The sequence below is a fragment of the Halichoeres trimaculatus genome, unplaced genomic scaffold (genome assembly GCF_033239565.1).
Source record: "Halichoeres trimaculatus isolate MK-OKI-2021-1 unplaced genomic scaffold, fHalTri1.1 fHalTri1_scaffold_10, whole genome shotgun sequence".
NCBI lineage: Eukaryota > Metazoa > Chordata > Actinopteri > Labriformes > Labridae > Halichoeres > Halichoeres trimaculatus.
In genome coordinates this window covers 33710506-33734196 of record NW_027437187.1, presented here as the reverse complement: position 1 = coordinate 33734196, position 23691 = coordinate 33710506, and the positions used below count along the sequence as shown (strand labels likewise).

The following is a 23691-nucleotide window of genomic DNA, read 5'->3' as shown; positions in this document are numbered from 1 at the left end:
AGGTCAAAGGTCAGGAGTCAGAGCTGTATGCAAGAATAATGCTGGAGCAAACCCTACATTTCTTTTTTTATTTTTAATATGACAACTTTAGTAAATTAATTTTCATTTTAATATCATTTCCACTATTTTCAACACCATTTTTGGTTATCAGGTTTCAAAGTGTAATGTTTTACAATGCCAGAGTCCCATTATTTTCTACATAATGGTTTTAATTTAAAGTATTAAGAAGAAAACATTTTAATTTTATTCAACTAACAGCTGTTGGTGGTGAATTAAAACATAAATATGTCTTATTTTGTACAACCAAGCAGCTGCTAACTTTTTTTTTATTGCTTTTTTAAATGAAATTAATTATTATTTAGAATCAAATCATATTTTGATCCTTTTTTCTTGTATTTTTATGACAGAAATGAAAAAGAATTGATGTTAAATGGCTTCTTTTCAGTAATAATCTTTCTGTTTTCACAGCTTTTGACCCAAAAACAAACAAACAAAAAAATACACAAACCTGTAAATAATAAGAGATGTTCTTAACTAATTCCTTTAGATAATCTGGAATTAGTATTTTTATACATAGCCTATATTACTTCCCTGAAATTTATTTTGCTGTTTTAAAACATTGTAGAGTAGGCCTGCATCCACAGGCCTCCTGGATTTCAGAGGCCTCAAAGTGAAGTTTTCATTTCTGTTCAAAGTCACACAAACAGCCATGCCTCATTGAAACACTTTAATTTTATTCTTCTGAAAATATTTATAAAGTCTCTATAATCACAACTTCTAACAATAATAACGTTAAAAACAAATAATTCAAATAGAAAATAAAACCAGTTTCTTTATTCTTCCAGTGTTTGAGTTGAACACTTGAACACTGAGCACATGTGTGAGTCCCCCGCTGTGTGCAGCAGTATATTATCCCGCTGTTACTGCTCTGTTAGGGGTAATTGTACACTAATTACCGTAAAGTTGTAAACCCCTCCTGCTGCACTCTGATTGGTCAGTCCCCAGCAGCCGTCGTGGTGCTGACCCCGCCCCCCGCGTGTGTCCCAGGTATAAAGTGAAGCAGGTCAACAGCTGAGAGGACAGAACAGTTTGTGATAGGACTCTACATTCCCCCCTGAACCCTGAAACTCCTCCAGTCAGTCAGAGCTCCTCTCCTCTCATTGGTCCCCCTCTTCTTCTTCTTCTTTCCTGAATTAAAAGTTTGTTTCAGGCTGAAGACGCCTCACTGGATTTTTCCTCCTGGCTGTTTGGGACTGAACCATGGAGCTGTCGGATATCTCTTTCCCCATCCCGGCCGCAGATGATTTCTATGACGACCCCTGCTTCAACACCAGCGACATGCACTTCTTCGAGGACCTGGACCCGAGGCTGGTCCATGTGGGCCTGCTGAAGCCGGACGACTCCTCCTCTTCGTCCTCACCCTCCCCTTCCTCCTCCTCTTCCTCCTCTCCGTCCTCCCTCCTGCACCTCCATCACCACGGCGAGGGAGAGGACGACGAGCACGTCCGTGCGCCCAGCGGGCACCACCAGGCGGGCCGCTGCCTGCTCTGGGCCTGCAAGGCCTGCAAGCGGAAGACCACCAACGCGGACCGGCGGAAGGCGGCCACGATGCGGGAGCGCCGGCGACTCAGCAAGGTGAACGACGCCTTCGAGACCCTGAAGCGCTGCACGTCCGCAAACCCCAACCAGCGGCTGCCCAAAGTGGAGATCCTCCGCAACGCCATCAGCTACATCGAGTCCCTCCAGGCGCTGCTGCGCGGCGGCCAGGACGACGGCTTCTACCCGGTGCTGGAGCACTACAGCGGGGACTCAGACGCCTCCAGCCCGCGCTCCAACTGCTCCGATGGCATGGTGAGTTCCGGGGCTGACAGGTGTGACTGAGGGAAGGGGGTCTGGGAGAGTCTGAGGCTTTTGTTCAGTCTTTAAAAGTGGCCAAATGTCTCTCCAATGCGCATTTACGCACGAGATTTTTTGACTAAGCTTTCTGTAGTTGTGTTGAATTAATAATTCACTTTAAAATGTTTTTTTTTTTTTAATCTGTTGCGTCAGATTTGTTCTTCAGCTTTTTATAAACAAGTTTTTTTTCCTCCTTTAGTATTTTCCTAGTTTTGTGTCCGATTCCAAATCTTTGAATATTTCCGTATGGCTTGGATAAATTGTAAATTTCTGCGCACATGATCTCAAAACAAAGCGAAACACAAAATTAATGGTTTAATTTTTTTATTTCAGTAAATCCTCAGTCTATAATGACAGGACGATTTCTTTTGTAATAGGCCTAACGTGATTTTATGAAAGTCACATTTTCATAACGACTTAAGTTTTCTAAAGTGTGTGACCCAGTGTCACAGTTATTGCGCATTTTTTAAAGTTTATTAATTTGTCGAGAATTTGTTTAATGAATGCAGTTCAGTCATTTTATTATGGGGATTTTTTTTTCCAACATCAGTGCTGTGTTACAGATCTAAAAAGTTTTCTCTTTCTACATTTTTAATTCTAAGATCCGCTTTAACTCCATTCTTCTAAAATGTAGTTTCATTTTCGTTTTCATTTACAGAATATCCGAACCCCTCTTCTCTAAATTCTTTACTGTTGATGTTGTTTTAAGTGTGGTTTTTAAATTAAATATCTCTTTCTCTTTCCTTCTCCAGGCGGATTTTAACGGGCCAAGCTGTCAGTCCAACAGGAGAGGAAGTTACGACAGCAGCTCCTACTTCTCAGAAACTCAGAACGGTAAGAATAAAAGCCATTAACAGCGTTACAGTGTTTATTAATTATGAAATTTTAACAGGAAAGTCATTTGGCTGTAATGTTTTTTTTTTAGCCTTGGAAGAAAAAACAGAACTCGGTTAAAACTAAATAATTCAAACTGTCTCTTTAAATCCTCCACTTTGTTCTTTTGTCTGTTAAAAAAATATTTTGTTGAAATTAAGATTTAAATCAGTCAAAAACAAGAGTTTACCAAAGTTTTTTTTTTATTTTGTTTTAATAATTTAAGGTGATGATGTCAGAAAATTTCATATGCACGTTTTGACCCCTTAAATAAAATATTACCTTATTCTTAACAAGCAAACAAGAGAAGAAGAAGAAGAAAAAAAACTTTTTTGTTTAAAAAAATAAATAAATAAAAATTACATATTTATTTTTGGTAGATCTGTTTAATTATCACAATAAGCCTAACAGCTAAAAAAAAACAATAATTAAATTAAATTTTGTACAAAAACAAGGATAAAATTATAAAAACGTAAAGTTTTGTGCTGAATCAAAATTTTATTTTGTATTTATTTTATTAACTATGGTTTTGTAGAAATAAAAAAAAAAAGCTTTTGGTTGGAAGTTGTTGACCTCAGTCTTCACTCTCATCAGGATTATTTTGATATTTGACACAAAAACATCCAACATGAATTTTCTGTCTCTAACTCAGCTGTTGTTTTGTCTCCTGCAGGAGGTCTGAAGAGCCAGAGGAGCTCGGTGGTCTCCAGCCTGGACTGTCTGTCCAGCATCGTGGAGCGGATCTCCACAGACAGCAGCCTGCTGCCCGCCGCAGACGGCCCCGGCTCCCCGCCCACAGACGCCACTAGAGAGGCAGCAGCCCCCGGGTCTGTCCAGATCCCCTCACCGACCGCCAGCCAGGACCCCAACCTGATCTACCAAGTCCTATAGACCCTCACAGCTGGGACATTAACACCGATCACACCGTCCAGTCGTTAAAAACCAAACACACACACAAATTCTTAAAGTTATCGGGCTGAACTGAAACTTCACACCTGTTTTCATCAAAACTGAATCATTTGAAACCAAAGAACAAAACTTCACACCTGTTTGAGAGTTTTTTTAACTGGAAGTACGGAAGGTCATTCATGCTAGGAGAAAAAAAAAAAGTTTGGGACTTAAATTAAAAATAACATCAACTGACTTTATTTGAGCTTCACAAAGCGAAACAAAAAAAACTTTAATGACCCTTAACAAAGTCTTAATCAACTATTAACTCTTTTAAATAAATTTAAATGAATTAAACTAAACAAAGCAACCATCAAACCAAAGTTTAGATTTTATTTTCCAAAGGTAATTTTTTTACATCATTCCAAAATGTATCACCTGGATTTATTTTCTTGACATGAATGACCTTCCTTCAGTGAATTTTAACTGGATTCTTCTTTCCTGCTGTATATTTGTAGTTTCATACAAAGCCACTGGAATGCTGGGAAATGTAGTTTTCTACATTTTTAACCGAATCACTGAGAAGTGTTAATCAGTTCAGTTCTTTTGCTGTATTTTATTGTTTTCTAAGTTATGAAAGTCCTTGTTCTAAGAGGCTCAGCTGAGCCGGTCAGATGGATTTCTTCCTCTCTGTATTTAGTCTATCCGATGAAGGACGGAGGCCCAAAAAAGAAAAACATCCATTTACATTCCTCCACTTTCGTCTATCTGAAGTCTGAAAAGCCCCAGCTGTTCACTTCCCTCAGGATTAAAAAAAAAAGAAGAAGCTTTAATTAAAAGACGACACATGAAAAAGAATTAACAGACATTTGTAAAAATGTAAGGCTCACACCTCCAAGTTCAACTTAATTTCATTTTCATTCACTGCAGCGGAGGACCATTTTTCTGTTTGTGTACATATTCTGTAAATAAGAGCTGATTGTTCCAACTGAAAGTATTAATTATGTATTTAATGTTTCCGTCTGTATGTGCTTGTTTGTTGTGAAAATGTTAAACTTTATATTTATACATCTGAAAACTGAGTGACAGTCAAATAAATGAACTTATTTATACTAAACACTCACGGCTCTCGGCTCCTTCACGTCACCTTCGTCTTTAGCGAACAATGTTTGAAACCACATCATCTGAATTTGGGTATCTTTTCACATTTTCTGTTCTCTAACCATAAATGGCACAATAGTTTTTTGTATGACTAAAAATAATCACTTTTCAACATGAAACAGAAAGCAGATACACCTTCAAAGACTTCAAAAATAAATCCTTCTCAGTTTATTTTTTGTTATCTGACTCAGCCAAGACAAATTAAGCCATAAAAGCTTTTAAATAGTGAATTTGGTTCAAGCAAAAAATGAAAATAATAAAAAAATAAAAATAAGTTGTATGCATTTTACCCAACACATTTTAAAACCTTTTATTTAAGCCTTATAATTATGGGTGAAACTATTATATTTTCAAATACTTAATAATTACTAATCTCCAATTTAAAAAGAAAAAAAGGAAAAAAAAATATATACAGCTTTATTTAATTTTCCTTTAACATTTTATGGTACAGTGACTGTGCCATGAAACAAAAGCTGAACATTTGTCTTCAAAATTTGTCCTTATATTTAGTTTGATACTGGATGTAAATAAGGACTTTTATATAAAAACTTTTGTAATGTCGTCACCATTTGTCTTTTTGAACAAACACTAAAAACATATTTACTCCAAAGACAAAGAAAAGTGAGTGACTTTGATTGGAAAAACGAGCTGTGAAAAGCTGCAGCCTTCTGTTTTGTTTTGTTTTTTAATCCAAGAGTGGTGCTGCCCTCTTGTGGTCATAAAGAACTGCAGATATACTGTAGACCACGTGGTTCCTAGACATCTCAGCCTGTGACTCCTCTGCTGTGGGAAAACTCTATGAAGCTGCCCCCCCCCCCCCCCCCCCCCCCCCCCCAAAAAAAAAAAAAAAACCTGTAACCATAACACCTGTACAGTTTCATTGTGCATGGTTATGATGTTCAAGTTCATCAAACTGTGGGTGTGTTTGTTCGGAACAGAAAATCTTTTTCAAACTATATAATCTTTGACAATTTAAGGAAATACACATAAGAATTGGTCCTCATTTATCTGAAGCAGACTTTCATATCATGCCTATACACCAGGGGTCTGCAAACTTAACTCTTATAGAGGTCATTTTGCCTCAGTTCACCGAGATTAAATTCATTCAGGAGCCACAGAGTGTATAAAATTCTAAACATAGTAAAAATCGAATGCTTAATAATCTAAACAAGAAGTTTTTTTTGTGTTAATAAAATTGTACATGTGATGTCTTAGTTTTCTGATTTTTAATAAATTTACAATTATTAAAAAAAAGTTATGTAATAAATTATATAACTTGTCAAAATTCACAAAATTTCAGTAAGTTGCTTCATTTTTTTAGTCCTGCAGTCTTTTTTAACCATTTTTCAAAAATTTTACAAAATTTCAAAAGTTTGCAACATAAAAAAGAATAAACTTAAAAAGTGCTTATAATCCAACATTTTTATACATTTGCAAAAAAAACTTTTAAAAAATGCAATTCCAACAATTTGCTTAATTTTTAAAAAAAAAATTGCACAAATTTGCATTTTCTTTTGTAAAAAAAAGAAAAAGAAATTTACAAAATTTGCAAAAATTCACAGAAATGAGAAAAAAATGAAATATCAATACATCAGGAAAAATTCTAAAAATGGATGCTTATAGCAAGAGATGATGCATATTTCGTTTAACAAAATTTTAACATGACTTTATTTTGCGTCAACGTCGTTAATCACCAATATCCTCTGTAAGAAAACAAAAATATATCAATACTATTCTTCCAAAGATACAAGGAGCCACTGCAAAGGAGTCAAAGAGCCACATGAGGCTCCAGAGCTGCAGGTTGAAGATTCTTGCTAAAGACTTTCATACAGTTTCTGTGCATTTTAGAGGTGTTAATAACTATTTTTAAGTCCTGTGGACTGAACCTACCTACAGAATCTCAAAATAGAAAAGGGTCGAAAAGTTTTAAACATTGTGTGCTTATAAAAGTCAGACTTTCCAGTACTGCTGCTAGCTTATGAAGCTCTGAATTGTTTAGAGGCAGTGATCTTCACTCTCAGTAAGAACAATCCAGACTGCTCAGGTGGTCAGGAACAGGTCTACTTTCTGTCCCAGAATTCAAAAGTTTTCTTCAGTGTGTTTTGCTGACCTTTGTAATGATTATTTTTTATGTTTTTTTTTGTGAAGCATTTTGAATTTCTTTGTAGCTTAAATGTGCTTCATAAACTTAACTTGAGTTTCAGGTGAACTCCCTATTTTTTTCCCTTGCTTTGTTTTTGTTGCTTGTGTGACAATGCAAAGCAACCGTGTACCACTGTCAAATAAAACGGGCACAAAAAATATCCCTGTTTTCTTAAAAGTGAGTGCTACCAAAGAAAACCACTGACTTCTTTCATATTAAAGATGCTATGAGGAGGATCTGTTTTAACTGGACTGCCTTACTACCTTCAGGCCCGGAGCCTCACACACAGTGTCAGGGAGACTTTTGGTGAGGCGTGTGTTTGTTTTGGAATTCATAGAAGATTGGATCGAAGCAAATTTTCTTTGTTCAAGAAAACTTTTTACCAGATACAACGCGCTGAGGTAAGGTATTCATCAGAACAGTTACGTAGCAAGCAGCCTGGTGCTCTGACGTATCTGTAAGCTAACGTGACAACAAGCTAACACTGTCAGTTAGTAAGGAGTTCAGTAGCCGTTGATATTAGCGCAGCTAGCAGCCCGGTGCTCTGAGACATGTCTGTAATGTGTAACGTCAGTGAATCCTGGTTATGACCTGCCAGTCATCTACCAATCAGAGCTAACGTAACCTCACTCTTCATTTTATTGATAGACTCTCAAGTTTGAACAGACCACTGCAGAATAACTGCTGACTGTGGGTTGGAGTCAACATTAGCACAAACAGTTTGAGCTCCTGTTAGCCGTTAGCTCAGGCTGTATCATTCTCCTGTTTATCTTTCCTCTGCTCTTCTGTCCTTTTTCTGTTTGACAGTTAGGCTCCACTGTCCACCATCACTACAAAATTAATCACAGAAATCGTCTTCAGCAGAGAAAAACACAGTATATGTCTCTTCTCCGCTAAACTTCGTCAGTTGACGTGGTGTTGTCATGGAAACCTAGACCGTCCTGCCCGACCCAATCAAGAAGGTAAGAAGCAACACATTAGAATATAACTGTAACCCTTTAATGTTGGCGCTGATAATCTCATTTTAAAGTGTGGATTATAATCAGGCATATATGTAGAAGGAAGACTTTTTCAAGATCATCAGAAACTCCCTTCTAAGTTGCTATTTAGCTGAACTGTGAAGAGTAAGGACGAACTGGTATCTTAGGCTACTCATGGCTATTAAAAAATATGCTAAGTCTTTCAAAACTGTGAAATTGAAGTATCTATGAAGCCGTTAATAATAATTGTGCTTCTAATTGATAAAATTATACATTAAAGTCTTAAAAACTGACAGATAAGTTGACTGTTTATAGTATAAATTTGTCCCAGTGGTTTGCAGCTACAATAGCTACTTAGCTGTCATGCTAATCATTTGGACTTAATTTACTTTTACCAGCTTTTTCTGCTTGTGTGGAGTCTTATTTTTGCAGTAGTGTGTTTTAAAACTGTTAATTTTGATATTAAACCTTCAAAGCTTTTCCCTGCTTATGAAAATAAATATTCATATAATTTAATCAACTCTGCACTGCAAAAAACTGAAATCTTATCAAGTGTTTTTTGTCTTTTTTTTAAGTAAAAATTGTCTTATTATACTCGATGTGAGCCACTTTCGACTTATCAATCAGAAAAAATGTCTTTTTTCAAGTTATCAGAGTACAAAAATGAGGTTTGAATCGCTTGTAACCAGTAAAAAAATCTGCCAATGGAACAAGAAAAAATTGCTTAAAAATTTCCTTAAGACTAGAGCAATGTCTTAATACAAGTAACTTTTCTCTTGTTTCATTGGCAGATTTTTTTTACTGGTTACGAGCAATTCAGACCTCATTTTTGTCCTTAAATAACTTTAAACAAGACATTTTTCTGGATTGGTCATGTGAATTTGGCACATATTGAGTCTAAAAAGGAATTTTCTACTGAAAATAAGACAGAAACACTTGATAAGATTTCAGTTTTTGCAGTGTGTAAAGAAAAAAGTGACACTGTAGGTCAATGAACGCCCAGCTCTGACGCTGCAGAACCTTCACATCCAGCTAAATAAGTTCAATTCAACTCTGCGGTTGAAAACAGTGTTGAACAAACGACTTTAAAATTACATGGCTAAAAATACTGAACTTTATTGATTTATGAATAACAACAGCTCTACAGACATGGCTTGAAGAGTCACACTTTATTTACAAAAATACTGAGAACCAAACAGTGGAGGGCGAGGAAGCGAGATGGCGAACATTTCTTAAGTTAGATTTTCTAGTGAACAGCAGCTAAAGGCTCTTAGTTTCGTGTATCAGGACGTGGGTTGATAACCACAAAGTAAACCCCAGCGGTACTGGCTTCTTCTGAGCTACGACCTTCGCCACAGTGTTTGTTGTTTCATCAGGCGTGTGTACGGGACAATCGCAGTTTGGTTTCTGAGCAGAAGCAGGGCGGGCCAGTCTACTTTCTGCGGCGAGCGGCGGCTCCCTTCTTGCTGCTGTAATGCGACAAACACAGAGATATGGAAACACATCAGAGCCCCTCTCCTAAAAAACTTCAGCTTTAGGTAAAAAAATTAACATTTCTGTTCATTAATGTTCTCAGAAACATCTCAGAGGCCACTTAAAACGTGACGTTAACAACTTAGCTTTATGTTTTCACGTTAGCTTTGCTGGACATACACCAAACAGTTTGTTCAGCCCATTCTGTATCTTGCAACATATAAACTTAACATTAAAATGTACTTTGAGCACTTTAATGACTTTTTAATTTGATTTTCATAAGTTTTTGCAAATTTATCTGATGTGAAAGACCTTCAACTTACAGCCACAGTAGTTAGCTACAAAAGATTTTTATGCTACAGCAAATTTCAAAAGAAAATCAACAATAAAGTTAACTTTTTTTATGTGTTGAAAATATTTGGACAAAACTGAAAAGAGACTAAACTGTCTCACAAAATACTTTCAGATAAAACATTTTTTAGATCAAAAACATAAAAAGTCACGCACAGATTAACATATTTGAAGGAATTGAAGGCGACATGCAAAAAGATGTAAAACAGGCTCATGCAGCACTTACCTCTTCAGGCTGGATCAAGATCAACAGTAACCAAACTCAATACTCCACAGTTGTTTTTTATGATAGTAAATACATTTATTTACCATCTATATCGACATTTAAGTCAATATATTTAGACAAAACATAAATTTTATCAGTAAAGTCAAACTGATGTTTAGAGAAAAGGAAAAAAAGAAAGATTTGATTTAAAATGGGACCAAAATAATTCAACCTAAAATTTGTATGTGAGCTTGTTGGCAATATTTTTTAGAGTAATCAAGATGGACTAGAATTTTTACATTTACCGGCAAGCTGTTTATTTATTTATTTATTTTTAATATATATATTTCACCAGTTAGCTGATGTTGAAATTAAACCTCTGAGCAGATTATAGATGTAGATTGTAGATGTAAAAAAAAAAAAAAAAATAGAATTTAAGGTTGTTAAAAATGACTTTTGGTTGAAAAAAAAAAATTTCCAGATTTTTTTTTTGAATTGAAGTCAACAAAAATCTCCTTTAGCTTTAAAATTAACTCAAGAAATCAAAAAAATCTAAATTCTTGCTATTTTGTGACAAAACTGAAAAAATTCAGTGCAAAGAAGGTCAATAGGAACTGTACACAAAACGGATACTTCCATCTAACCCACTTAATTTTGATTGAGTGGATTAGATGTCTTTAAATTTAAATGTCCTGAAATGTTATGAAATTTGTCTAAAGGGAAGGGTTCACGCAGAGTGTCAGTGAACGCAGCAGCTACAGCTCTACTTACTGCTTCTGTAACACATCAATGCGGTTCCTGTACGTGAGCACCTGAAAGACGACACAGCAGCAGCAGCTTTAGCACACACCTGAACACATTTACCTCTGAGGGGAAGGATTCACCTCTGTGCTCCTTAAGCGGCTCCAAGGGCTGAAAGCTGAAGACTGAGGCATCATGGGAAACACAAACGAGGCTGCATGACCCGACAGCTATCTCTAAAGCCTCTTTGACTTACCTGTTGCACCACACACCTGGATCTGAAAGCTAGCTTCAAATCAGGACAGAGCGGAGGAGCAGTAATCCCAACACCACCGTAATATGTACTTTTAACATTTAACTGCTCATAAATTCAAGAGTTTGATTCTTACAGACATTTTTCTTTAAAAACAGCTTAAAAAAAATGAGAATGAAAATGCGGTTTAACAGATCTGTGAGCGCACTGCTGCCACCAACTGGACTACAGGTGAAACAGCAGAGCATATATGGGGCAGACGGTGAAATCTGGGAAATAATAAAAAAAACATTTTTTTTACGGACATTTAAGTATAACATTTAACTGTTTGAAAGAATAGAAGGTACCTTAAGGCTAAAATCCAACCTAATAGAGTCTTAACAGGCCACAGTTCTTTGGTTTGGTTAGTTTTGTACGGAAGCCCATAAGTGTCATAAGTGAAACAATTTTTTTTCATCCTTTTTTTGGGAAAATTAAAAAATACTATCAAGACAAAACTCAATGGATTTTAAAGATATTAGTGGGGACACTAAAAAAGACTATTTTTATATGGTCTTTCAAGTTTTTTTTTAGTTTGCTTATCTTTGTATGGAAGCCCATAAGTGCCATTACCAAAAAAATAAAATAAATAATTAAATAATAAAAATAAATAATAAGTAGATAAATCAATAAAAAATTCAAAATGAACAAAAAAATACATAAATAATATATATATATATATATATATATATATTTTTTTTTTTTGGCATTTTTAAAAAAAGAAAGAATCATGACAAAAAAATGGTGGGAATACTGAGCAAAAAACAAATATTGAATGAAATGTTGAGTTTTTCTGTAGGTGACTGCAGAAAAACTGACTTTTTTACTCCGAAATTTATGAAACAAAATAGTCAAAACTAAAACTAAAAGTAGTCAATAATAATGATAATGGCACTTTATTGGCCAAAAACATGACATGTGCCTAATAATTAAAAAAAATAAAAAATTAAAAAAGTTATAAATCTTAAGAACTGCTAATTTCAAATATTTAGATAGTTTTCATTCACATATTTTTGTAAATAGATGTAAACCTTTGAATCAAACTCTTGAAAATTTTTGCTCTCAGGTCTAGTTTTCAGGTGGTGTGTCGTCTCCTTTCCTGACCAGCAGGTGGCACTCTGGCTCCCCTCACTTTCCTCCATGCTAACATGCAGCTAGCCTGAAGCTAACAGCCAAACACCTCTACTGCTCAGCTCTACTTACAATTTACTGAGCTCCTCAACTCTCTTACGCAGGGTTGTAACCTGGAGAGAATCAAAGAGCAGATCACGAGTTTAAATCTGAAACAAAAGGTGGACGCTCCCCTCAGGAGTCCAACATCGATGAGAAGAAAGAATCAAGAAAAAGTTTAGTGTTGGGGGAAAAAAGACAAGTTAAAAACATGATCACAGGTTTGTTTTGGATTGTAGAAATCTTCCTGCAGATAAGGCTGTTGATAAACGGGTAAAAAGTTAACTGTCACTGAGTGACAGAGACGAACAGGTAGGAGGAAGTCTCACCTCGTATTTCTGCTTCTTCAGTCTCTCCATGTGGTCGAACTTCTCAGACTCCAACTGCTTCATCCAGTCATACAGCTCAGTGATCTTATCCCTGCAGGACAAACACATCAGCACGTGAGCACAGAGTGTATCGATCTGTCTCCCTGACAGGACGTAAAAGAAAGAAGTGTCGGTTCATACTTCAGCTTGTCCTCATTCAGATGGTCGATGTTCAGCTGCTTGCGTCTGGCAGCGAGGATCTTCTTCTTCTTCTCTCTCTCAGTCTCTTTCTTGCCTCCTCTCTTCTGGTCAGCCTGTTGGATGAGATTGAGAAGCCTGTTTAGAAGCTGTTAAGTGGACGGATGATCCAGATTCCTGTGCACCGCTTGTACGGCGTCATACTGACTCTCTGCAGGTGGCTGCTGTAGTTGGAGCCCATGCTGGACAGAGCTGACTTCTTCTTCGCCTCCTCATCAGCCTTCTTCTTGGCGTCACTCTCCTCCCTGATTCGCCTCTCCTCCTGGTTTACGGGAAAAAGTCAGAGTGAGACATCAGGAGCAGCAAACAAAGCAAACACCCCTCCTAGCTACATAAACAATCAAAAACTAACAGTAAACTATAAGTTGGTTTTATTTTTGGCGTCATAAGAGCTGCTGATTGAGGAAATAGTGTAATCTAAGAATCACAGACCTCGCGTCTGGCCTGACGCTCCTTCTCCTTCTCAGCGCGGACCCTCTGCTGCTCGGCCCTCTCGGCACGACGCTTCTCCTGCAGGGCGGGCACAAAACACAACATTTCACATGTTGCTGTATACATCAAAAATCAACATTTTGGGGGTATTCTGTGCTAAAGAAACTGCAGTTTGACCTTCATGTTTAAAATTTTGATTTATTATTATTCTTATTTCTCTTTAACCCCTTGATGCCCGTTGTCACAAAATTTGCGACGCACCCTGTCAGGTCTTGATGCAGCTGAAATGACCTTTGTGTCTCATCATTTCCTGTTTAGTCATATTCTACACAAACCATCTCATGTCTATATATATATATCATATAAATTAGTGTGTCTATAGTCAAATTTACAATCTCCACTTAATTTAACATCTGTAAGAATGCAAAAACACAAAAAAACAATCTATTTTTTTAATTGTCAATTAATTCAGGCAGGAAGGGGTTAACAAGGAGTAGTTGACAGACTATTTTCTTTGTTACTGGTCCCACTAAAGCTGAAGTTTGCAATTGGAAAAGTGAAGTTGTTGCTTTTTATCTCAGATTTTTAGTAGGAAATGTACAAGAACACATAACTTGGGAATTAGCACATTGAAGCCCTACTCCAAGAGATATTTATCCGGCTTTAGAAAGGACCAAGCGACCAGTTTCTTCCTTCTATGTGAGTCTTGATGCTACAGCTTCGATAAATATAACACTGACGAGTAAAAAACAAGCTATAAATTTGGTTGTTAAAAACTTCAGCAGCTCTGGAAGTTTAATTTTGTTTTGTTATTAACTAGCTGTGTTAGCATTTTTCCTATCTGGATTCAATAACGCAGCTAAAACTAGACACAACTAGTCAAATTACATATGTTAGTCAACTATTAAGTTGGGCTTTTTGAGGATTATACACTTAGTTTTCAGAGTATTTGTGCTAAGCATGACTTTAAAACCCTGTGACAGTGACAGAAAGTGGCCGTGTGTGCAGGGTGGGAAGAGAAAAGTGAGATTTTACATATTTTTTAATGTTTTTGCAGGGAGCTATTTTTTTTTTTTCATTCAGTTACAGAAACTGCAGAAAGATTTATGTTTATTCCCAGAAAATAAAATCAGAAAGGCTGTTGTTTGGACGAGGAAACACAAGCTGCAGAATGATGCTCATTAGAGCTCCGATTTTACACCAACACAGGGAAACATCCCAGAGAAAACAGCACAAGATATCTCAACTGATCAGCTTCCTGGATTTTAAAGTCCCTCTCTGGAAAAAAAAAACAATGTAAACACATATTGATGACCTGAAGAAAGCTAAAGTTCTCAAGAAAAACCAGCAGGGACAACATATAAGACCCTAAAAGTTGATTATAAGTATCAGGGTTGTGAGCATCCTCAGATCCTTTAAAAGACTATGTGAGGACTCTTTGTTTGGTGCAGATCGCAGTGACACCTTTGGCCAGAATTGGTAGTGTTTTTCTAGGATAATGACTCCATTTCCCATGATCACCATCACGGACTGGCGTCAAGATGCAATTCTTACCAAGACGTGCATTTGGACTAATTTTCTTGTACACAACTTCTCTACGGATGCGAAGTGACAAGGTAACATATTAATTTGTAGTTACGTTGCAGTATTGTTTGAAAAGTGTCAACAATCAAACTTTGTAAACTCAGTTTGTAGTTTAGTGTCCAGAAAATGAGCAGACTATCTGTTTCATGTTCCCCACAGCCCAGGGATGTGTCTGTAATGTATAACGTTAGTAAAACCTGGTTATGTCCTACCACTGCTCATCTACCAACTCCAACCTCACCGAGCAGAGCTAACATAACCTCACTCTTCATTTTATTGATAGTTATAACTTTAAGGAGCTGTTACTAAATAACTTTGGTAACATTTCACTAAACCAGTCCAGCAGTTCCCCCCAACTTCTGCTGATGAAACTATTTGAGACTTGTGAATTTGACTTTTAAAGCTGCTGGAAAATTGAATGTGTTGCTATTTGTGGGAGTCAAACGAGCAGTTTCAAGGTACGCTAAGCTAAGTTAAGCCAAGCTAAGCCAAATGCTTCACACTTCAGTATTTAAAAAAGAGGTAAAAGTTGCGTGTCTGTTCTTAACATTGGAAGATTGTTGTTAAATTTTCTTAGGTGGGTTTATGAACTTATGTTTCAGCTTGTTTTATATTTTTGTCATGTTGCTTGGCATGTACACCCAAAAAGATCACAACTGTGGTGGTTTAGATCGATTAATAGGTGAAAATAATGGCAACAAATCAATTTAAAGATACTTATTTGTGTCCAATACAAGACCAAAAGTCTAACATAAAGTGACTGAGCTCGCATCTTTTCATGTTCTAACCAAGTACCGTATGTTAGCTATAGCAGCTATGGCTAACTTTAGCTAGCCAAGTAATTTTCATGTTCCGTGACTATTTCATGATCTTCCCCAGACTCCCTGAAAACTCACAATTCTCTCCTTGAGAGCAATCAGCTCCTCCTCCTCCTTCTTCCTGCACTCAAAGTGAGCATCGATCAGGGCCTGCAGCTCGATCAGGTCCTTGTTCTGACGTTTCTTTTGGATGTCCTGCGAAGCGAAGAGACAGACTCAGTCGAACGAAAACGCTCAAACATCAACAGAAAAGTTTCCTGGGTCAGATCCACTTACATCAAAGTCCACTTTCTCACCATCTGGGATCTTGGGAGCGCTGGGCCTGCAGGTGAGAGTTTTCGTGTTTTAAGTGGAGGGGATATCATCTTTGTGTGCTTTTTAAATCACTGCTAAGTGTGGTGGATTACATGTGATGGACACTTACTTGAACTTTGGCTTCTCCTCTGCAGGTTAGGGAATGAAGAGGGGACAAGTACATGTCATGGGGTTAGCAACAAAGCCGATTATTCCACAGGCATTACATGGTTAAAATCAATGATTCTGTCTCTACAGCACAGATCAAGATTAAAAAAAGTTAGAGTTTGATTAAGAGGTAAAAAGATAACAGTAAGAAAGTCTTTTAAAGAAGGGATCAAAGAACCGCTTTGCTGTAAGTGAAGTTTCAACCAAGTATTTACCAAAACTCATCTCTAAGTCTGGTTGTGTTTTCTAAAGTTACCTACAGCATGTGACATTTCTTTTTGGCTTGACCCCAAAACCATTTAAACAAGCAAAGACCTTAACACTTCCCCTCTTTCTTCCTTTTTCCTAAACCCAGATTCTGGAGCCTCCATGCCATGCAGATGACGAGGGGCATAGCAAGAGAGTAACGGTGGGGTCGCTGCGCAGTGTAGCACGTGTTAGCATTTCATATTCTTTCACCCTTTTTTTCCACTTTAAGCTTTTCTCAAACTTTTCCAAAAAAGTATTTCAAATTTTCTCTCAGGTTCAATCTCTGTGTGCCAATTGGGCAGCGCTCCTTTATTTATTTTTTCTTTTTTTTGACAGACAGATAAAATTTGGACAGACATTTTGTCAACAGCAGGCGTTCGACCTGGACACGGTGGTCCCCCCAAAACCAGAATGACAGATTTTGAGATTAGATTCTTAAAATGAACATACCTTCCTCTTCATAGGCCTCTGCATGCAGCAAGCATCCAAAACAAGAGCAGAACAGACAACAGTGTTAGCAGGCGCGCTGAGAGCAGCTAACTGTCCAGTAAATGTGCTGAAAACAGTGAAAATACAGATCTATGGCAGACAGTCAACCTGGGGCAGCTTCTGTTTTTGTAAATTCTCAAATAATTTCCCAGTTTTGCAGCACAATGTGCAGCAAAAGTTGATGAAATAAACTTTTATTTTGAAGCAGCTAACAATTAGTGCAGTCAAATTAAGGTAAATAATTGAGAATTTACATTAAAGCAAAGGTTTGTTGAAGCCACTTGTTTCAGCTTGACAGAGAATAAATTATTAATGCTGCATTCAGGTGCCATTATTACAGCAAAATAAGCCAAATTTGGACAAATCTGATCATGTTTAAGTTCTTATTTTTACTTTGTTTTATTTTATATTCACTCATAAATACAGCACGTGAATGCTTCACCCATTTGGGGAACTTTACCAGCATGAGAGCATGATCAATACATTTTAATAAGGATGAAATTATCCTATTTTTTTAATTTAAGGTTTGTTTTTTTGTCATGCTTTGTGGTCAATATCATTCCCTTAAGAGAAGCAGCTCAAGATACAGCATTTATAGAAGACGTTCACCTTCATGGGAAACTACAATAGTGACAAAAGCAATCATGTACTTTTAATACTTAATGTATTAAGTGTACATGAGGAACAGTTGTATAAGTAGTGTTAGACTGAAATAAGGCCAGTGGCTCTATTTGTTTATTTTAACACTGAAAATTGATGAATGCTAACGTTTAAGCTAACAGTTGTTTTTGAGCTTACTAAATAGTCAAAACGTTTATCTTTCTTGATTTCTATACATACAAAAATAACAATAGATTAAAAATGAGAAAATTAAAAAAGTAAACATTTACTTGACAATTAAGTTAAAATTTGCCAAAAGTTCATAAAGTTTTGCCACTTTGAATCTGTATTATTGTTAGCTGTAGATATAAATACTAAAAACTTGATTCATAAAAAGGCAAAAAAAGTCTAATTTATTATTTTATTTGAAACTAAAAGCCTTAGAAATACTATTTTTTTTGGTACTGATGCTAACATTTTTTTAAAAATGTCTTCCGAAACCAGTGATTTCAATTTTTAAGAACTGCTGTATTAAAATACAATTTCTTATAACAATTGTGAATTTAAATTCTTTAAATCAATATATTTTTTATTATTTTTTTAAAGTGTACTCAACAACATGTTGGCATTACAAAATTATTGTTTTTTTTGTTACAGTAAAACTTCCATTAACTTTTTTATTCATTTATTTATTTATTTTTTACAAAAACATTAAATTTCTTGATTTTTTTTCAATATTATTAATTAATTAATTAATCAATTTATTATTTATTTTGTGTAAAATCAAGAGCCCCCAAGGTTTTTTATTTTACAATTGTGCTAAAAAATTTTTTGCATTTTTTTTCTAATATCTCCCAAAACTTATATGAAGTTTTATCCAAGAACTATAGAATATGAATCAGACTTAAAAATTAATAAATTCTGTCATTAGCAAAAGTATGAACCAATTTATTAGCTAAAATGCAATAGAACATCAATTTAAATTAAATAAAAGTAGCTTAAATTAGCTGTAAGGCAAAATGTTCAACTAATAAAATATGAATATTCATATCAGTTGTTAATTTAAATGCTTAAAATGAAACTATTTATTATTAGATTTATATTCTATGCTTTATGTGTTAGCATCGCACTTTTCTAAACTAAAATTTTGTCTTTTATTGTCCAATCACGATGAAAAGGCCAATTAACCACTAACTAATTATTGGTATTATTTTTATTGTTGCATTAGAACCCTTACCCTTTTTTGTATTATTTCTATCAAAACATTAGCCAAGGCTAGCTTAGAGTTGTGTTGGACCTGGGCTCTTTAAATCAGCCTAAAACTTGAGTTCAGAGCGGAAGTTTCAGCCTTTTGGTATTAGTCGTGTGAATGTGAAGGTAAAGTTGACTACATGTATGTTCATATTATTCATTTAAAAAGTAAAGAGTGCTGCGTTTATCTTTGACTTTGTGCAGAGGTGAAAGGAAGGTAGCGTTAGCATTAGCAGACATGGTGAACATGTGTGCGGATCAGGATTAGTGGTCTGTCTGGCCGGCTGCAGCCGGTGGAGCGCACCTGTCGCCTGGGAAAGGATGATAGAATACCCCCTTCCCCCCTCCATGCCACATACCTTCAGGCTCAGGCTCTGGTTCTGGTTCTGGCTCTGGCTCTGGTTCTACCACTGGCTCTGGTTCTGGCTCTGGTTCTTGTTCTGGTTCTGGCTCTGGCTCAGGGGCCGCCTCTGGGGCCACCTCTACCTCCTCTACTACCTCCTCTTCTACAGCTACACAACATGCAGCGAGTCACCAGGGGGAGAGGAAGGGCGGCGAGAGGGTTAATGGAAGCAGGAGAGAGGAAACAGGAGGTGGAGGGTGAGTAGATGACAGGGGAAACGTGAGATATGAGGAGGTCACTGCAGGGCAGTTTGGGGGAACTGCCACCAGATGGCGCTAAAGCAAGTAAGACAGCAAGCAGTTAACAAGAGGGAAAAGGTAAGTCATTGATGGTAAGTCATTGATGGATGAAATGTGATTGATTCCTGAAGAGACCTGCACTTCAACTCACTGCAAAGAGAAATAATCTGATCTGACATGTTCTGCTGTTTCAACCTGTGTCTCAGCTTTGATCTCAGGTAACGTTAGTGTTAACCAGCATGCCACGGAAGAGTCCATGTAAAAGTAAGAGCACACGTTTCCAAAAGTGAGTATCAGTGACACGAGATCACCCGGGGTCTGCGAGCTGCGGCTTACCATCGTAATCTTCACGTCCGTCCGAGAAAGAGAGGAGCAGAAGAACATTATCAAAAAGATCCCCTTTGTACCCAGTTTTACAGAAAACGAATGCAAAACATGGGTACACTGGGGATCCATGCTAAGCATTCACGACGCAGCCCCCCTGAGCTGACGGGAGCTCACAGGCGGGATGCTCCTCAGCTCAGGGCGGCTGTGTGGTTGCAGATCATGCAGAGCTGCAGGATTTGTTGCCAACAGGTCAGTGCAGAGCTTGTGTTCTTAAAAAATTTAGCGTGTTCGACACTGTCCTGATGCCAGCAGAGGTGCCTGCAGCCGCGCTGCAGCGGCAGGATAAGAAATGTGCAGATTTGCTTTTTAATGAGAGAAAGAGCATTATTGCACAAGTTGAATCTGGAGGAGTCAAGCCAAACCTGCAAACGTACAAATTTATCCAGTGCAAATAACTCTCTGAAGAGGATGGAAAATCAGTTAGGCAGGGTTCAGAAATAGCATGGAACTCCGGACTGGACCTGGACCTTATTCTAGGGGATCTTATTGGTGTCTAAAAGGGGAAAAAGACGCCACTTACCCTCGACCTGATCACTGCAAGACAAAAACACAAGAAAGGAATTCAGATTAGATAATGAATCATCCACAATTAGTTATTCTAAAAGATTGCATTTAATTAGGGTTGAGTTTAAGTGAAATTTGTGGTTTTAAATGATTAAACTTACACTTCCTCAGTGTCAGACATGGTGACAGTGGACTTTGCAACCTGGAGGCGAAAGAGAAGAGAGGAATTTTAAAGTCAGTGGAAGGAGCGACCCAAGCGGCCTGCTGTATTTATAGCTCAGGATTAAGTTGCAAATGTCTTAAATATCTGCTGCCCACCCCACCCTGAGCCAACCACACCTGCTTCCTCTCCACATATTTCAACACTACATTAAAAATGACAAAAATACTTCCTTAAACCTTCAGCGTTTTGTTGTCATCACTGTAAATATTTCACTTCATAGACTCAAAATGAAGAGAGGATGCGAAACCAAACTTCTGGTTTTTATTATTAGACTTTGGAGAGAAACTGGAGCCTCAGTTCTGAATCTGCTTCCCTGATGATACGTGAGAAGGAGGCCAAACATAGATTTATGCCAAAGTCTGTTTCTGACCGCTCAGAGAGGAGGTATTTATGTCGTGGTGGGAAGTAAATAAAAAAAGGTCAAAGGTCAGCTTCTCCCAGCGTTCACCCAGAGACATTTTTATCTTTGGATCTGAAAATCCTCCAGGATTCCTGATTGAAAACCAACAAACACGACCTAAATGTGTTCATAATTTAATCTTTAAGTGACGGGATTAGTCGTGCATTAGCCTCATTAGCTTGAAGCCGCTATAGAGGCGACATCTCGACATCACAAACTATTTCCATCAGACAGCTGCAGCGGCCCTCAGATCCGGTTTCAGCGGACGCGATGCTGAAGATTGGGTTCCAGCGAGCGTAATTCCACCTTCATCTCCTTATGTGGACGTTTCGCTCTCACATGGTTCCTTCAATCATCCTCCCCGAGGCCCCCCTCTGTGCTGACTGAGGCCACTTTGCTCAAGAATTAAAATAAACCCTGAACGGGAGGTGTTAAGGCCAGAGGTCTCATGCTGTTTGAATTTGCTCTTTGACTCTCATGAGTTTTAAACTCCGGCTTGTTTTTAAATCTCATCTGAATGAAAGTAACTCCAGCACAATGCAGTCTGGATGTTCTTGGCTCCCGTTCAAGATGTTAAAGCGTTTATCCTGAAGCTATGTCCCCTTTAATGTCCACACATGCCACGCCCATTTACAGCTCCTCTAATTGACTTCAAAATTAAATCTCAGAGCGAGGAAAACCCAAAGAAAGCAACATGAATGCCCCCGATTAGAATAACAGGAATAACAACACGATTCTTGCCGCTGTTGGCGGGAGGTTGCATAACTTATTAGTATCATCTTCTGTCTGCTCAAGCTAAAAGCTGCTTCAAAGGCTTTAAGCCCTCTGTAAATCCCTCAGGTATGAACTCTGGACTCGGACCAATCCGCCACAAAAACATCAACAAGGTCTGTTGGATAAGAGCAGATTTTGCAAACAAAGCTGAAGTTTGAATACGGGAAAAAAACTCTAAAGACTTTTCACATTTTTTAACACAATTTGCAAAAACAGCTTTTTAAAAGCACAGCTTTAATCATCCAGCTGTTCAACTTTTCTCTTTCTTGACTTTATACTCATGCAGAAACTTAAACCTGATGAGTTATGAGCTGTTAACCAGATTTAAAGAAGCCTCTGACTTCCTGAGGCCTGTTCTCAGCCTCTAAAAGTCATAGCCGTGATTTTCACACATGGACCCAGCCGTCCTCGCTTTGGGTGATGCTTATTGGCCTTTTTTTTTTATCCACGCTCCATCCCATCCACACTCATCTCACACACTCTCATTCTTACCTCAGAAAAGCTGACAGAAGTGAGCTCCCTGCTGGCCAAGACAGGCTGTAAGGTTCTGCAAACTTACCGCGCTGATTATGTCCTTCTGTTATAGTGACACATGATCCGCGGGGCCTCCTCATTGGCCCAGGAGCCGGGCTTGGAGGCGAGGCCGGGAGCCACGCTGGGGCAGGGTCCGTGACTCCGGTGCCCTCAGCCCTCCCCCCGTTGGCACTCAATAAGGAGATGGAAGGGTCGAGGGCTAAGGAGGGAGGCAGCCAAGACGCCCCAGGTTGCTATTCTGGGGCGGCTGCATTAGGCAAGCAAATTTCATCTGAGAGTGAGAAGAGAGCTGGACGTCAGGGCGGAGAGGCAGGTGGTGATCCTGAACCCCTCACAGAAAACACACAAACATAATGTTCAGCGTGGTCACAGGAGGACAAGATCAGCCATAATGTGTCTATACAAGCTGTAAATCCTGCCCCGTGATCCATATTCTGCTCTGGTGTCTCGTTTTGTTCGCGCCCCAGTTTGTAAGAATCAATCAGGAGAGCTTAAGTAGGATCCCAAAATGACTCCCAATGAAGTTCAAGAAAAACAACATCAGAAGCAGCAGCTGTTCTTTCTGGAGACAACGCCAGTGATGAGTCCGTCCAAGCTGTAAATCCTGAATGTTGATCCGTGTTATGCTGAGGTGTCTTGTTTTTATTCACTCCCTGGTTAGCAAGGATCAACCAGGAGACCAAAATTAACCATGAAGGCCCCGAAAAGCTTGATAACAACCTTAGAAAACCACTTATCTTCTTTAAGGTACATCAGCTGGAGAAGAACAATAATACTGCGTCAATTTAAAGGGTAAATCCAACATAATGATCCTTATTTTGCACAGGTTTCTTGTTTTAGTCACATTTCTTTGAGTAAGAATCAACTAGAAAACCTAACGGGGGATCCTCAAATTGAATGTCAGACAAAAAAAGCAGCTGTCAAAATAAGTGACTGTTGAAAATGTTTCTAAAGCCACTGTGAGGGCTTTTTTGTTGGCATTAATTTTGGCGCCCCCTGTAGTCAAAATGATGCTTCTTATCTCACAGCTGGTAATGGAAACAGCTCGTTCACAGCAGTCTCTTAATTTATACTGTACTAAACTTGTGCCTCAAAATATGTGTCCGTTATATTAGTAGTGTATTTTTTCATGACTTCACTTTACAGCCTCTTATTGTAATGTTTCTCCTTTTCAGATCAGTCAGATCGGACGAAAATGACCAACAATGTGTGTATTTAAGCTTAAAAGCTCATAATTACTGAGATTTTTCTTTTGTTTTGGCTCATTAGCCAGAAGGGCAAGGACAAGATTAATGAAACAAAATACAAATCCCACAAAATATACATATAAAAGGGGAAGAAAAAGTCTGCACTTTTTTTACATCTTGCAAAAGAGACTTTTTAGAAAATGTGAACCTTAATTTATTATAATTGTTATCATTTCTTTTCTTTAAATGTTCTTTTTTTATTTTATTTTACTTTCTATGTATTTTTTTTGTATATTTTTCTAGTTTATATCTTAACTTTCTATACATTTTATTTAACAGAGCGCACAGCTAGTAATTTTGTATTGTTTTCTGTTCAATACTTTTCATGTTTATTTTCATGTTTAATTGTTGCACCA

The 23691-nt window shown here is 37.5% G+C and overlaps 2 protein-coding genes across 5 annotated transcripts; one reads left to right on the top strand and one right to left on the bottom strand.

Moving 5' to 3' along the window:
* The first annotated feature begins 867 nt into the window (after window positions 1-867).
* LOC141797129 (myoblast determination protein 1 homolog) lies at window positions 868-4743 on the top strand. The gene is made up of 3 exons (XM_074678560.1): window positions 868-1851; window positions 2649-2730; window positions 3443-4743. Exons 1-3 carry the CDS (start codon window positions 1261-1263, stop codon window positions 3658-3660), a joined length of 891 nt encoding a protein of 296 aa, XP_074534661.1. The 5' UTR covers window positions 868-1260; the 3' UTR covers window positions 3661-4743.
* Window positions 4744-9223: 4480 nt separating this feature from the next.
* On the bottom strand, window positions 9224-20355 carry tnnt3a (troponin T type 3a (skeletal, fast)). 4 transcript variants are annotated; one of them, XM_074677408.1, is made up of 13 exons: window positions 20319-20353; window positions 20174-20187; window positions 18984-19136; window positions 16735-16752; window positions 15998-16016; window positions 15850-15895; window positions 15652-15768; window positions 13172-13249; window positions 12888-13001; window positions 12683-12795; window positions 12503-12593; window positions 12207-12247; window positions 9224-9410 (listed from the first exon to the last, which is right to left on the bottom strand). In XM_074677408.1, exons 1-13 carry the CDS (start codon window positions 20336-20338, stop codon window positions 9374-9376), a joined length of 861 nt encoding a protein of 286 aa, XP_074533509.1. In that variant the 5' UTR covers window positions 20339-20353; the 3' UTR covers window positions 9224-9373. The 4 variants fall into 4 exon arrangements, with proteins under 4 accessions (XP_074533509.1, XP_074533513.1, XP_074533510.1 ...); XM_074677412.1 differs by lacking the exon at window positions 12207-12247 and adding an exon at window positions 10742-10782; XM_074677409.1 differs by lacking the exon at window positions 16735-16752.
* Window positions 20356-23691: the final 3336 nt, after the last annotated feature.